Source organism: Mauremys mutica, unplaced genomic scaffold (genome assembly GCF_020497125.1).
Source record: "Mauremys mutica isolate MM-2020 ecotype Southern unplaced genomic scaffold, ASM2049712v1 Super-Scaffold_100365, whole genome shotgun sequence".
NCBI classification, from domain to species: domain Eukaryota; kingdom Metazoa; phylum Chordata; order Testudines; family Geoemydidae; genus Mauremys; species Mauremys mutica.
The window spans coordinates 38,010-54,371 of NW_025423323.1; the positions used below are offsets into that span (position 1 = coordinate 38,010).

A 16,362-nucleotide genomic window follows, 5' to 3' on the forward strand; every position below is an offset into this window, starting at 1 on the left:
CTCTCTGGAGTCTTGGTTTTCTGGGACATGGATTTGCTTTGTATGTTTTGGGAGCCTCTTTGAAATTGAGTGTCTGTGACATTAACCACAGTGCAATCTGGAGTGTTGAACAGCTGTGTCCCCTCAGTTTCCCAAGCTGGGGTGACTTTTACACTGGTTTACTGTGAGAGCAGCCACTCCTGGGCAGTTAACACACAGTCTCCAGCATGTAACTCGCTTCCAGCGGCGGGGGGCGGCCATGTCGGGCGCGGCGGGGTCCGGCGGGGGCTCGGTGGGCTCCGTGGTGCGGCGCTTCCTGGCCGAGTACAGCAGCGGCACCGCCAGCCGCCTCAAGGTGCTGGACGCGTATCTGCTCTACGTGCTGCTGAGCGGCGCGCTGCAGTTCGGCTACTGCCTGGGCGTGGGCACCTTCCCCTTCAACTCCTTCCTCAGCAGCTTCATCTCGGCCGTGGGCAGCATCATCCTGGGCGTTTGCCTGAGGATCCAGATCAATCCACAGAACAAAGGCGACTTCCAGGCCATCTCTCCAGAACGGGCCTTCGCCGACTTCCTCTTCGCCAGCACCATCCTGCACCTCGTTGTCATCAACTTCGTGGGCTGAGCCGGGGGACCATTAGCTCCTGACTACCTCTCGTGCTCGGCTGCTGCCATGCCCGGGGACAGGAGTGCCAGCCCCCCATGGACGTGGGTCCTGCCCCCCTGGGGAAGGGCTGCAGCAGTGCAAACTAACAAGGCCTTGTGAGAAGATGCCAGCCTCTCCCCACACCGCCTGGGACCCCTCCCCCAATAAACCCCTTTGTTCTGGGGGAAAAAAAAAAAAGCTACACAGTATTTAGTGCTGCTAGTTAGGTAATAATTGGAGATATACCACTTTCCTAGAACTGGAAGGGACCTTGAAAGGTCATTGAGTCCAGCCCCCTGCCTTCACTAGCAGGACCAATTTTTGCCCCAGATCCCTAAGTGGTCTTCTCAAGGATTGAACTCACAACCCTGCGTTTTGCAGGCCAATGCTCAAACCACTGAGCTATCCCTCCCCGCTTAGTGACTCATGAGTTACAGTGCAGGACAGGAAAACACCAGAAAAGTCTCTTTTCCCAGACTTCCCCCAGAAATGTGCATCTTTCCCTGTCCAGCACACTACTGAACAAGGCAAGCTCATATGAAGTCTGTCATTTCATCTGTGGAAAATGACATGCACCAGCCTTGTTATCCCATGTACATGAGTGGACTCATCCCTGCGGCACCCCCTGCTGGTGATTTCTGGGAATTAGCTCATTCCAGCTCCAGCGCACCCTCTGCAGGCCGGTGATCTGCCTGTCCTCTGGCCCCCCGTTTCCCTCCCTGGACCTGGTGCCCCTTTTACCTGGGGTGCTGCCCTCTGGCAGTAACCCCTCAGTCTTAAGGTCTCCCCTCCCCAGGGAACTCCCACCCTCTATGTTTATGTATTGGACTGTAATATAAAATCCAATCAAACAGTCCCCTTCATATCTTAGGGTCTCCCCTTCCCAGGGAACATCCACCCACTATTCCCACCTCGGCTCAGTATAAGGCCAGTCATCGTCTAGCCCCACACCCCGGGGGAAACTGCAGTATCACTGCAAGGAGGGTTTGCACCTGCTGCCTTTGCCTACCACTGGGCTGCCCTCTGCAACCCCCCAGTATCTCTTGCCTTCTGCCAGGCCTCAGCCTGGGGCTTTCCAGGCTGGAGCCCCCCCCGCTCCTCTGCCTTTCCCCAGTCCTGCTCCACTCAGGTACCCTGTGTCCAGCTCCCTGCAGCTGGGCCCATCTCCCTCTACAAACAGAGAGAGACTCTATCTGCCCCTGGCTTCTCTGCCTTTATAGGGCAGCTGAGTCTGTTTGGGGCGTGGCCCCAGCTGCAGCCACTTCCCCCAATCAGCCCAGCCTAAAAGCTGCTTTCTCCAGCCACAGCCCCCTCCCAGGGCTGTTTTTAACCCTTCAGGACAGGAGCGGACGTCCACCCCGCTACATCCCAAATGCAGTTTCCAACACACTTTAATCCAAACAAGCAAGTTGGATAAAACAATAAAACAAGATTGTTAATTACCAAAAAAAAAAGATTTTAAGTGACTACAGGTAACGAGTCATAAAAGTCAGAATTGTTTACAAAAGAAATGCAAGATAAACCACAAATAAATTTGTTACTCTCTAAGGTGCCACAAGTACTCCTGTTCTTTTTACAAACTAACGTGTAAGTCAGGGGTGGGTAAACATCTGGCCCGCGGGCCCAGCCTGCTCGGCCCCTGAGCTCCCGGCCGAGGAGGCTCCCCCCTCCCCTCCCCTCCCCTCACCCCCGCTGTCCCCCTGCAGCCTCAACATGCCGCGCCACCAGCGCTCTGGCCCACGGCTCCTGGGCAGTGCTGCAGCGGTGGGGCTGCGAGCTCCTACTGCTCTGAGTGGCATGGTAAGGGGGCTGATCTGCACGCTCCTGAGGGACCTCATGTCTAGCTCCGGCGGGCCGCATGGCTGTGGTAAGGGGGCCAGGGGGTTGGATAAGGGGCATGGTGTCCCGGGGGCAGTCAAGGGACAGGGAACATAAGAACATAAGAGAGGCCGTACCGGGTCAGACCAAAGGTCCATCTAGCCCAGTATTTGTCTACCGACAGTGGCCAATGCCAGGTGCCCCAGAGGGAGTGAATCTAACAGGCAATGATCAAGTGATCTCTCTCCTGCCATCCATCTCCATCCTCTGACGAACAGAGGCTAGGGACACCATTCTTACCCATTCTGGCTAATAGCCATTTATGGACTTAGCCGCCATGAATTTATCCAGTCCCCTTTTAAACATTGTTATAGTCCTAGCCTTCACAACCTCCTCAGGTAAGGAGTTCCACAAGTTGACTGTGCGCTGCGTGAAGAAGAACTTCCTTTTCTTTGTTTTAAACTTGCTGCCTATTAATTTCATTTGGTGACCCCTAGTTCTTATATTATGGGAATAAGTAAATAACTTTTCCTTATCCACTTTCTCAACATCACTCATGATTTTATATACCTCTATCATGTCCCCCCTTAGTCTTCTCTTTTCCAAGCTGAAGAGTCCTAGCCTCTTTAATCTTTCCTCGTATGGGACCCTCTCTAAACCCCTAATCATTTTAGTTGCCCTTTTCTGAACCTTTTCTAGTGCTAGAATATCTTTTTTGAGGTGAGGAGACCACATCTGTACACAGTATTCAAGATGTGGGTGTACCATGGATTTATATAAGGGCAATAATATATTCTCAGTCTTATTTTCTATCCCCTTTTTAATGATTCCTAACATCCTATTTGCTTTTTTGACCACCTCTGCACGCTGCGTGGACATCTTCAGAGAACTATCCACGATGACGCCAAGATCTTTTTCCTGACTCATTGTAGCTAAGTTAGCCCCCATCATGTTGTATGTATAGTTGGGGTTATTTTTTCCAATGTGCATTACTTTACATTTATCCACATTAAATTTCATTTGCCATTTTGTTGCCCAATCACTTAGTTTTGTGAGATTTTTGAAGTTCTTCACAATCTGCTTTGGTCTTAACTATCTTGAGAAGTTTAGTATCATTTGCAAACTTGGCCACCTCACTGTTTACCCCTTTCTCCAGATCATTTATGAATAAATTGAATAGGATTGGTCCGAGGACTGACCCTTGGGAAACACCACTAGTTACACCTCTCCATTCTGAGAATTTACCATTAATTCCTACCCTTTGTTCCCTGTCCTTTAACCAGTTCTCAATCCATGAAAGGACCTTCCCTTTTATCCCATGACAGCTTAATTTACGTAAGAGCCTTTGGTGAGGGACCTTGTCAAAGGCTTTCTGGAAATCCAAGTACACTATGTCCACTGGATCTCCCTTGTCCACATGTTTGTTGACCCCTTCAAAGAATTCTAATAGATTAGTAAGACACGATTTCCCTTTACAGAAACCATGTTGACTATTGCTCAAGAGTTTATGTTTATCTATGTGTCTGACAATTTTATTCTTTACTATTGTTTCAACTAATTTGCCCGGTACCGATGTTAGACTTACCGGTCTGTAATTGCCGGGATCACCCCTAGAGCCCTTTTTAAATATTGGCGTTACATTAGCTAACTTCCAGTCATTGGGTACCGAAGCCGATTTAAAGGACAGGTTACAAACCTTAGTTAATAGTTCCGCAACTTCACATTTGAGTTATTTCAGAACTCTTGGGTGAATGCCATCTGGTCCCGGTGACTTGTTAATGTTGAGTTTATCAATTAATTCCAAAACCTCCTCTAGTGACACTTCAATCTGTGACAGTTCCTCAGATTTGTCACCTACAAAAGCCAGCTCAGGTTTGGGAATCTCCCTAACATCCTCAGCCGTGAAGACTGAAGCAAAGAATCCATTTAGTTTCTCCGCAATGACTTTATCGTCTTTAAGCGCTCCTTTTGAATTTTGATCATCAAGGGGCCCCACTGGTTGTTTAGCAGGCTTCCTGCTTCTGATGTACTTAAAAAACATTTTGTTATTACCTTTGGAGTTTTTGGATAGCCGTTCTTCAAACTCCTCTTTGGCTTTTCTTATTACACTCTTGCATTTAAGTTGGCAGTGTTTGTGCTCCTTTCTATTTGCCTCACTAGGATTTGACTTCCACTTTTTAAAGGAAGTCTTTTTATCTCTCACTGCTTCTTTTACATGGTTGTTAAGCCACGGTGGCTCTTTTTTAGTTCTTTTACTGTTTTTCTTAATTTGGGGTATACATTGAAGTTGGGCCTCTATTATGGTGTCTTTAAAAAGTGCCCATGCAACTTGCAGGGATTTCACTTTAGTCACTGTACCTTTTAACTTTTGTCTAACTAACCCCCTCATTTTTGTATAGTTCCCCCTTTTGAAATTAAATGCCACAGTGTTGGGCAGTTGTGTTCTTCCCACCACAGGGATGTTGAATGCTATTGTATTATGGTCACTGTTTCCAAGCGGTCCCGCTATAGTTACCTCTTGGACCAGCTCCTGCGCTCCACTCAGGATTAAATCTAGAGTTGCCTCTCCCCTTGTGGGTTCCCGTACCAGCTGCTCCATGAAGCAGTATTTTAAAGTATCGAGAAATTTTATCTCTGCATTTCGTCCTGAAGTGAAATGTTCCCAGTCAATATGGGGATAATTGAAATCCCCCACTATTATTGGGTTCTTAATTTTGATAGCCTCTCTAATTTCCCTTAGCATTTCATCATCACTATTACTGTCCTGGTCAGGTGGTCGATAATAGATCCCTAATGTTATATTTTTACTAGAGCATGAAATTTCTATCCATAGAGACTCTATGGAACATGTGGATTCGCTTACGATTTTTACTTCATTTGAATCTACACTTTCTTTCACATATAGTGCCACTCCTCCCCCTGCACGACCTGTTCTGTCCTTCCGATATATTTTGTACCCCGGAATGATTGTGTCCCATTGGTTGCTCTCAGTCCACCAGGTTTCTGTGATGCCTATTATATCTATATCCTTCTTTATCACAAGGCACTCTAGTTCACCCATCTTATTATTTAGACTTCTGGCATTTGTGTACAAGCACTTTAAAAACTTGTCCCTGTTTATTAGCCTGCCTTTTTCTGATGTGCCAGATTCTTTTTTATGTGACTGTTTATCATCTGATCCGGCCCTTACATTATACTTTTCAGTCCTCTGCTACTGACTATAACTTGGAGATTCTCTATCATCAGACTCTCCCCTAAAAGAAGTCTGTGTCCGATCCACACGGGAGCAGGGGGCGGTTGGGCGGGCGGTCAGGGGATAGGGAATGCAGGGGTTGGATAGGCGTGGGAGTCCCGGGGTCCGTCAGGGGGCAGGGATGTGGATATGGGTCGGGGCAGTCAGGTGACAGGGAGCAGGAGGGGTTGGGTGGGGTTCTGGGGGGGTAGTTAGGGTGGGGGCGGGGTTGGGAGGAGGCGGTCAGGGGACAAGGATCAGGGAGGCTTAGATAGGGGGTGGGATCCCAAGGGAGTCCTGGCGGGGGGGTGGTTAGTGGTGGTGGGGTTCTCTGGAGCAGGTGGTCAGGGGACAAGGAGCAGGCGGGGTTGGATGGGTCGGCAGTTCTGAGGGGGGCAGTTAGGGGGCGGGAAGTGGGTGGGGTCGGATAGGGGGCAGGGCCAGGCTGTTTGAGGAGGCACAGCCTTCCCTACCCGGCCCTCCATACAATTTTGCAACCCCGATGTGGCCCTCTGGCTAAAAAGTTTGCCCACCCCGATCTAAGTTAACAAGCTGAAACGGATTGAAAGCAAATGTTCTCTCACCATCTGCTGAGACAGGCTGGTTTTCCTTTCAGCCAGGACTCCCCCTAACCCGCCCCTGCCACCCACGTTCAATTCTGCAGGAGTTGTCATGAGCAGAGGGGAAGGGGAGAGAGAGAGTCTCAAGCATTTTTCTCACCTCTTTTTATAATTCAGTCCTTTGTACTAGAAACAACTTCAGTTCTCAGCTGAGTCATGGTGCCAGGCTGTCTGTTGTTATGAGCTTCAAGTGTCCCTGCCGCAGAATGGCTGTTTGACCAGCTGTTTGCCTTGCTGTCTCCGAGAAACTGATCTTCCCTGGAATTGTAACTTTTTCAGTAATATCATACAGTAAAATCTCATAACTTTACATACAGTGTTGCTACATATTTTAACAGGACAATATTCAGTAGATTATGTGTTTTCAAAATGCCATTCTGTGTACAAAATTGATCATAATTTTCTAGAAGAGTGAACATAGGGGTACAGACTGACACAGCGTCTGTCTGTGTGTGTTCCCAGCAGATATGTGGGTATTTCAATACATCATAAGCACAGTGTTCAGCATCTTCAAGGACCGGGGAGCTGGTCCTGGGAATTCACTGCTTTACCAAGTGTGACACTGTATGGAATTGTGAGACATTTTATATTATTTTTTTTATCAATACCAATTTGATACAATTGAAATGACTCGTGCTAGATATGCCATGACAGGTGTCAGTGAAAATGTTATGCTTTTCCAAGTATGAGAATTTTGTTTCTATGTTTGTATCACCTTTGTATTGTGAGTTATAGATTTGTAGAGTAGATCTGTAGTTCCAGACTTGTGCAGTGTTTCTGGGTGAGACATATTGGAGTCAGCGCTGTCTAGGCTGTTTGATGGCCCATCAGCTGTACAGTGAGACCATGGAAAGGATCAAGGGCAGGGGTGGGCAAAATTTTTAGCCCGAGGGCCACATTGGGGTCCCCAAACACCCCCTATCTGCCCCCTCCCACTTACTGCCCCCTGTCTGCCCCCCTCAGAATCCCCGAGCAATCCAACCCCCCCTGCTCCTTGTCCCGTAAGCGCCCCCTCCAGAGACCCCCCCCAACTGCCCTCCCAGGACCCCACCCCCTACCCAACCCCGCTGCTACCTGTCCCCTGACTGCCCTGACCTCTATCCACCCCCCTGCCCACTGACAGACCCCTGGGACTCCCACACCTATCCAACCCCCTATCCCCCCAGAACCTCCGCCCCATCCAACTGTCCCCTGACTGCCCCCCGGGACTCCCTGCCCCTTATCCAACGCCCCCACGTCCTTACCATGCTGTTCAGAGCAGCGTGTCTGGCAGCCACGTGGACCGCGCAGAGCCAGATACACTGCGCAGCGGGAGCGCACAGTCCCGCCCCGCCCCGCAGGAGCACTGCCCGCGTGGTGGCATGGCTGTGGGGGAGGGGCTAGCCTCCCCAGCCGGGAGCTCAGGGACTGGGCAGGACGGTCCTGTCGGCTGGATGTGGCCCATCCCTGATCAAGGGCATAAACCTATTGAGGCAGCAAGACATGCAGGGGTATGCCTGTGTACTGAGACCTCCAAGGCTTTTCCATGCCCTGTGCTGTGAAGCTTGTGTTTGGGACACAGGAAGTACAAGCCACATGCAAAAGGAATATAAAGGGCAGCTGCATCATCTCCATTTTGTCTTCAATCCCTCTTCCTACCTCTGGAGCAACTTCTCTACAAATTGACGCCTTGAACAAAGGACTGAATGACCCATCCAACCTGTGGATGTGTTCCAGACAGACTTTCAAGCCAGCAACTCACCAATAATGCTAAGAACCTGATATATAGATTTCTGAATGCATCTCACTGCTTTTCCATTTAACAACGTTTTTTGTGTCGTGTCTTGTCTTTCCATGTTAAAGGATTGGCTGGCAGTGTGGTCTTTTGGGTAAGATCCAAACCTATAGTGATCTTGTAATGTGGCTGACCCTTTGTGTTCAGAAAAACATTTTGTATATGAGCAGAGTTTTTAAATAACCTCTCACTGTACAGGACCTAGGTGCTGATTGGGAGTCGGAGAACTGGAATGCAGTAAAAGGGGCTGTGTGATTTCTTTTTTCAGCTTCTCGCTAACCCGTGTGTGGGATCAGAAGCACAGTTTGTGACTGGTCGTTGAGTTTAACTTCAGTGTTAACCACCAGTTTTGGGAGCATCTGCTCTCCCTTTTTCAGCCTGCCCTGACCCTGGCATTTTCAGTGTGGACTGCCCCAGGCACACCAGCTCACACTAAGCACTGAAGTTAAATTAATAGAGTGGGTTTTTTTAAGACAGTCTTATGAAATCAACTGAACTCCTTTGTTTTCTTTCATCTTAGCAGGGTTTCCAGTTTCCCAACCTGATGTGATCTCCCAGCTGGAACAACAGGAAGAGCCATTGGTCCCAGACCTCCAGCGTTCAGAAGAAAGAGAGATCCTGAGAGCTCCCTGCACAGGTGAGGAAACATTAAACCAACTCAGAATCTGTAAGTGCCTGAAGGAAACATCTGGGATGCCCTACAATGCCCTTGGAAGGTCTCTCAGTTCAATATTGTCCCTAGCAGGGGTCGTATCCTTAGGGTAAATATAGCTCATGTCTTCCTGTAGACCCTAGCAGACACCAGACAGTAGCTTCCTCTCTTCCCCCATGAATTTGGATGGGATGTGAAGGCTGAATTGATCCCCTCCTCTCTCCTGTTTGGGGAAGAACTTGGGGGAGTTCAGTTCCTGATTTTTATTTGACCTCTCTCCAGTACTTGTATTGGTTTGGCCTTCCCCTTTCCATCCCTGTTTGAGATTTCTGTCTCTATCACAGCAGGTGACACAATGGTATGTGAGAAAGAGGAGCAGAATTCTCAGCAAGAAAATGTTGAGCAAGTGGCTAAACACAGAGAATTATCGCAAAGATCGAAAAGGAATGTGTCCAGGAGTCATGAGCAGGGAAAATCCCATCACATTCTGCACAAAGCAGAAAGAGAGCAGAGAAAGCAGCCAGAGGAGAAAGTGGGTAAATGTATTTCCTGTCAGGAAACTCAGAAGGACCTCAAGGAAATCACAACACAACAGGAAATCCTCAGCGGAAAGAGAAAAAATACATGCACTGAGTTTGGGAAAAACGTATGTGATTACTCCATCCTTATAAAGCATCTCAGAATCCACACAGGGGAGAGGCCCTATGAATGCAGTGAGTGTGGGAAAAGCTTCCCTAGCAGCTCGGGCCTTTATCAACATCAGAGAATCCACACAGGGGAGAGGCCCTATGAATGCAGTGAGTGCGGGAAAACCTTCAATCGCAGTGCGCACCTTATTAGGCATCAAAGAATCCACACAGGGCAGAGGCCCTATGAATGCAGTGAGTGTGGGAAAAGCTTCCCTAGCAGCTCGGGCCTTTATCAACATCAGAGAATCCACACAGGGGAGAGGCCCTATGAATGCAATGAGTGTGGGAAAAGCGTCACTAGCAGCTCAGGCCTTACTAAACATCAGAGAATCCACACAGGGGAGAGGCCCTATGAATGCAGTGAGTGTGGAAAATGCTTCACTAACAGCTCAGCCCTTTCCGAACATCAGAGAATTCACACAGGGGAGAGGCCCTATGAATGCAGTGAGTGTGGGAAAACCTTCAATCGCAGCTCAAACCTTCTTACCCATCAGAGAATCCACACAGGGGAGAGGCCCTATGAATGCAGTGTGTGTGGAAAATGCTTCACTTGCAGCTCAGGCCTTTATCAACATCGGAGAATCCACACAGGGGAGAGACCCTATGAATGCAGTGAGTGTGGGAAAAGCTTCACTAGCAGTTCAGGCCTTTCTAAACATCAGAGAATCCACACAGGGGAGAGGCCCTATGAATGCTGTGAGTGTAGAAAATGCTTCACTAACAGCTCAGCCCTTTCCGAACATCAGAGAATTCACACAGGGGAGAGGCCCTATGAATGCCGTGAATGTGGGAAAACCTTCAATCGCAGCTCAGGCCTTTATCAACATCAGAGAATCCACACAGGGAAGAGGCCCTATGAATGCAGTGAGTGTGGGAAAAACGTCAGTAGCAGCTCAAGCCTTTCTAAACATCAGAAAATCCACACAGGGAAGAGGCCCTATAAATGCAGTGAGTGCGGGAAAACCTTCTGTGGGCACTTAGCCCATGTTAGTCATCAGAGAATCTGCAAGGGAGATCAACAACATAAACACCTCTAGGGCTATCAATACTTTTTTTTCTCTAATAATTTTCCTGATTCCCACATAGTAACTTTTAAAGCTGTTTGAACTGTTTGCAGCATGGTTATCCCTCAGTTTGACCAGATGAGTGGCCCATTTTTGCCTTTTGCAGTTTGCCCTGTTTTGAGATGGACCCATTTGTCCTTTCTATCAACTCCATTATCCCATGAGTAATTCGAGTGTGCCCTTCCTATCAGGAACCAGGGAGCATCACATTTATACTATTCTTCCTATTTCAAAATTATTGTTAGTCACCAGTGATACAGATTGTATCATTGCCACTTGTTCTCACGTTGCTCTGGGTTGTGCTGAAGAGCAGATATAATGGGAATTTTTCAAATTATATTTAAATGAAGAGGAGCAGGAGCAGGAAAAAAAGTGTCATTTCAGCCTCTGACACTGGAAGGAGATGGGGAGACTCAGAGATTCCCTCCTTCCCCATCACTGCAGAACTGTTACCTTTTGTCTGAGCCATGCAGAGGTTATCTTCATCCCATTCTATCCATCCACTTCTCAAAGTGTCCTGTGAGGAAGAGTTCTCAGCTGTCTGTGCTTGGAGATGATGCTTTGACTTCTTTAATCTTATCTCAGAGTCACTCTGACTGGAGATGAAAGTGGCAAAGACCTGGAAGGGGAATTCAAATGGATCCCAAACAGTGTGCTCATTGGGAGTTTAAATCCCAGGTTCCATCTATTGGTAAAGCCACTTCTGGCAAGGTGAGTGCTTTTGTCCCCCATTATGGCAATGCTCGGATACTAAAAATTTTGTAAATAACATAACTGGCTATTGAGACAGTGCTGAGTGAAGTATGTTTGAATGGATCAGAGGAGAATGTGATGGGAGAATCTCTTGTCCTGATTCTGAATAATCAGATGTGACCTGCTCTGGAAATTCACTTCACACTTTCATTGCCGTGTATTCTAGCTCTCTGTGATGTGGGTTTCTATCTTTCCCTTAGGCTGTTTGGTCACTCAGTTGGATATTAGTTCAGTTTGATAGGATGTAGCTCAGATTTATTGGAGAATTTAAGACAAATGACTATTTGTTAAAGTCATCATTTCTCACTTCAGCTTTGCTTTTTCCCCATCCCTGCATGATGTCATGGAAAAGGTTGAGGTGCAGTTCTGTCAGCATTAGAGAACTCTCCAATTTACTGGACAGGCTAACAAAGGAACAGCAGTGATTTAAAATCTCTACTCAGAAATGGTGATCAACAGTAGAACCCCAACTAACTGAAGGAAGTGCATATGATCACTGTGTAGTTCAATTGTTTAAGTCAATATTGTCCCAGATGATCTGGGGAGAAAATTCCATGGTAAGTGCTTTTTGAACTAGGCACAATGCCCAGGTATTTGGTTCCAAAGCCTTTGTAACCCAGGCCCTACAGAAGATCTTTCCTAGCTAATCTTATTGTATCGGAGATGCTGCCCTTCATGATGCAGATGCTGAGGAAATAGAAGTGGAGTTTTGTTGAATTTATCCTTTGTAGGTGCTAAAAATGTATATCGAATCAAATCAGTTTTGTGATCCAGCCCTTTATCCAGTCCCTTGCCTGGAACTGTGCCACCAAATTAAAGAAAAGCTGGGCATGTTTTGGTAAGCCTCCATGTTTTGGTAAGCCTCACTAACACTGCTGAGATTTGGAGTGGTTTTGTAAAGGATTCTACTTCGGAGAAGTGTAAATTTACCCTACCCAAGGCCAAGGATTTGGAAAGAGCTGGGGCTGAAAGAGTCCACACCCAGTTCTTGGTTTCCACTCCAGTAAAGGAAGCTATGGTGACCAATGACCCAAGGAAAATTGTTTGTACAGCTCCATTTCCTAGTTCAGTGTCACTGATTACAGTTCCAAAGGATGCCAGGTTACACTGAGAACAATCATCCTTCACCATTTGGATCCAAAGAGAGAGAGCTTCAAAGGACATTCCTTCCCCTTGGATCCCAAACTGGCTGCCTGATTGGGTAACAAGGACTTCAAGGCTGTAGAAATGATGGTGACCAATGAGGCAATGAATGTATCAGGCTCCAATTTCAGACTTCTGGATACTCGCATGTTGAGTTCTGATTCTATGGTTTTGTGTCTGATGCTCTGGCTACACAATAAAGCTGATGTTGGTGCAGCTGCACCAATGTAGCTGCGCTGCTGTAGCGCTGCTATTACAGATGCTTTCAGCCAATGGGAGACATTTCTCTCATCGGACTTGATTAGTTCAACCCTCGCAAGCGGCAGTGTCTCTTTTGGCAGGAGAAGTTCTGCTGCTGATGTATCGCTATCTACACAGGGGGTTAGGGCTGTGTAACTACATTGCTCAGTGGTGTGGATTTTTCACACATCGGAGTAATATACTTAACCGATAAATGTCTTTAGTGTAGACCAGACACTTCTCTCTTGTGTTTTATGCATTTACATCACTTCTCTATCTTCTCTCACTTTGAAAGATTAAAAGTGTGACACGAGAGGTATTTTTCCTCATGATGCCAAGATTCCCACATAGGAGACCCCTTCCACCAACACATACTGTAGAAGATCCTGAGATATATGAACTCACAGAAGTGGTTGGGATAAACCACATCTTGAGCCAAGGTTCAGTTGTTGGCAATGGGCATTAGAAGAAAACTAACATATATGATAAGAATTTGTGATCTTTGAATATGTTTTTATCATCTATTAAAATGAGATTATTGGTGAAGTTATTGGTTAAAGAAGAAGAGACTAAATGTGTGATAATCTGAAGTATTTTGGAAAACTTAAAGTTGTTTTTTTTTTGTTTTGTTAGTCGTACAGGAAATGGTGGCTAATCTTGAATAGTTAATTTGATTTAATTTACCCCCTGTAGTATAAAGAGTTCTGGTAGAAAACCTCACTCCAAAGGTTGGGGTGGGAGAATGTGTGTGAGAAAGTGTGTATAAGAGAATATTGGCCCAGTATAGATTTTAGTATTTTGTGTTTTCAAATAGAATTTATTTTGTTTAGTTTCTAAGTCAATTTCTATTCAAAGGAAAGCTACTCGAGGTGACAAGTTGTATAAATTTTTACCAACTTAGACTGTAAGGATCACTGTCTTCCCCACTTCTCTAATTTGCAAAGGAAAGGCCTGACATCTGTCACAGGATGTGTCCAGCAGGTAGGACAGCTGCACTCATCAACCATCAATATAAAGAAAAAGACTGAAATCCATTGTCTTTCAGGTCAATAAGCCAGCTAAAGGCTGGTCGATGTAGAAAAGCTGTGTTGGCATAGCCACATCTCTCAGGGGTGTGAAAAGTCCTCTCCACTGAGATAAGTAGTTAGTGACCTGAGCCCCAGTGTAGGCAGTGTTGGGTTGTCAGAAGAATATTTCCGGTGTTCGAAGTGTAGACACAGCCTTAACATCAATTCCAATTTTGACCCACCTCCCTATATGTGAGAAAGTTACTGGTATGGAGGGCTGAGCCAGCTGTCCGCTCACCTGGTTCCTCAACTGTAGCTACAGCTCTTAGTGCCCATGAATGCAAAGACTGAGAGAAATGGAGAGTTCCAGCCATTGTCATTTTAGTATCTTATTGTTCCTCTCTCTGTTTTTGTGCTGGCCTTTCTGTTCTATCAGGGGGTGACTGTATAGCTCAGTGCATCTGTGACAAAAGCTCATTGGTGCCAATTGGCAAAGGGGTCACTATTCTTCACAAGCAGCTCCTGTGTCAGACCTGACAAACTCCCCACAGCTAATACACTGCTTTTATGATATTTATCCAGGAAGCATAGCAGTGAGATCTCTACTGAGAGCTTGTAAATTATTGATACTCCGAATCACTGCGAGAGGTGTGTCCGAGGCATGGTTAAGGAGTAATGTAAGTACATGGAAAATTATACCCATATGGTATTGTTGTGAAAGTGAGTCACCCCAATCATAGGTCTTGGTGGGGACGGCCCATTCCAGTGGGAGGGAATTGGCACCTGTCCCTTGCTAGCCAGTTATGTGATGTATTGCTCCATTGTCAGCCTCTGCAACAACCCAGAAAAGCCAATGGAAAACCATCAAAGACAAATTATAGACATCGAAACCCTGTGGAAGTGACAAGGACAATATGAGAATGAGGAGATCATCCTTTCTGTGAATAAAGACAAAAGACTGATTCAGTTCATAGCAGGGTGGAGAAAAACACTCTGTGTCCATTCACCAAGGAGATTCCTAATGACCAGTGGCGCTTCATGAAAGGCAGGGCCGTGGCGCCTAGGGACTAGCAATCAGTGAAATTGACTGAAGTGGGAGGTGAGACTCTACTTACATAGGAAAGGTAACTATTAAAAAGTGTAGGTTGCATTTTCTGATTTTGTTTAGTTGGTAACAGTTGGTTTCCATCACTCACATTTGTTGGTTTAAATCTCTATCGGTTGTTAAATAAATTTCTGCTTGTTTGATAACTATACTCAAGTGCTGTGTGAGATACAGTAGCCGTGGTCCACAGTAAAACTAGTAACCTGGGATATACCATTGCTTTGGGCAGAGAGAATCTGGGATTTCTCTGAGTATCTGGTGACCCGGGCTGTACCCCAGAGGGGGACACATTGAAGGAACTCAGGGTGGCTGCTGTAGTTCAGAGGAGGGTCCTTGAGTGCCTGACGGGTTGGGTGAGTTTGGTCACTAACATCCAGCTGCCAAATGCAAAACTCCCTCTTCCTAGTGGAAGGTGGCAACAAGGAAACTCGCAGCCCTCAGCTCCCTGAGAAGGGTCACAATATGTCTCTATGTTGATTCACCTGTCAAATTCACACAGGGAAAGCTCCCTATAGCATAACACTCTGCCATATGAAATCATGGAACATGTGCTCTTCACTCTGTGAAAGCATGTAAAGAATCCAAGCGCTGGAGGACAGGGTTTGGTCCAGAGTGACCTAGACAAATTGGAGGATTGGGCCAAAAGAAATCTGAGGAGGTTCAACAAGGAGAAGTGCAGAGTCCTGCACTTAGGAAGGAAGAATCCCCTGCACTGTTACAGCCTGGGGACCGACTGGCTAAGCAGCAGTTCTTCAGAAAAGGAGCTGGGGATTACAGTGGATGAGAAGCTGGATATGAGTCAACAGTCCCCTTGTTGCCAAGAAGGCTAACAGCAGATTGGGCTGCGTTAGTAGAAGCATTGCCAGCAGATTGAGGGAAGTGTGTTCATTTCAAACCTGCAGCTTATTCATTTCATTTGGTGACCCCTCCTAGTTCTTGTGTTATGAGAAGGAGTAAATAATACTTCCTTCCTTGGTCCTTTAAAAGATATTATGTGACCTCCTCCCCCTTGTTGTATCCATGTTGGTCCCAGGACATGAGAGACAACACCGCAAACAACAAGGTTCAAAGTCAATGCACATGGGAGAAGCATCTTGTGTTTCATTCCTTATGTCCTAGTCCCATCGTGTGGCCATTTCCTTTTCTTCCTTTCTGTTAAAAGCGTTGGTGTTTTGCACAGAAACATTTTTCCCCAGGAGGGACTCAGGAGTGAGGGCTGCATTCCTGTACCAAACAGTCACTAGAAGGGGGCAGACAAAGGCCTTTAGGATGAGGCGTCCGTCACTGTCAAAAAATCATCTCCCTCCTGTGGTTCCGCGGGCAGCAGGAGCAGCCGCAGCTCGGTGGCCCCTGGCAGCACTCCTGGGGTGGCTGGAGCAGCAGCAGGCCCCATGGGGCTCCCCCCCCCCCCCGCCGGGGCAGCAGCTGGAGTGGCAGCAGGTTGTTAGGGCTTCTCCCCTGGTAGCTGGTGCTCATTATCCATCAAGTAAATCAAAACACTTCCCCCTGCAAGTGGATTTAATCCAGGACCCTGAGAGTCAGCAGCTCTTACGCCCCTCATTGAGCTCTCTGGTCAGGTGTCCTAGCGCCGGAAGCCTCCTGTTTAGATCCTCAAATAGCATTTTTGCACCGGGGGGGGGGCT

The 16,362-nt window shown here is 47.0% G+C and overlaps 1 protein-coding gene across 1 annotated transcript; it reads left to right on the plus strand.

Moving 5' to 3' along the window:
- Positions 1 to 228: 228 nt before the first annotated feature.
- Positions 229 to 723, plus strand: LOC123361112 (dolichyl-diphosphooligosaccharide--protein glycosyltransferase subunit DAD1-like). The gene has a single exon (XM_045001305.1). The coding sequence runs from the start codon at positions 239 to 241 to the stop codon at positions 599 to 601; it is 363 nt and encodes a 120-aa protein (XP_044857240.1). The 5' UTR covers positions 229 to 238; the 3' UTR covers positions 602 to 723.
- The last annotated feature ends 15,639 nt before the right edge of the window (positions 724 to 16,362 follow it).

Coding starts and splice junctions, on each gene's coding strand:
- LOC123361112 (XM_045001305.1), top strand. CDS start 239: ATGTCGGGCGCGGCGGGGTCCGGCGGGGGCTCGGTGGGCTCCGTGGTG.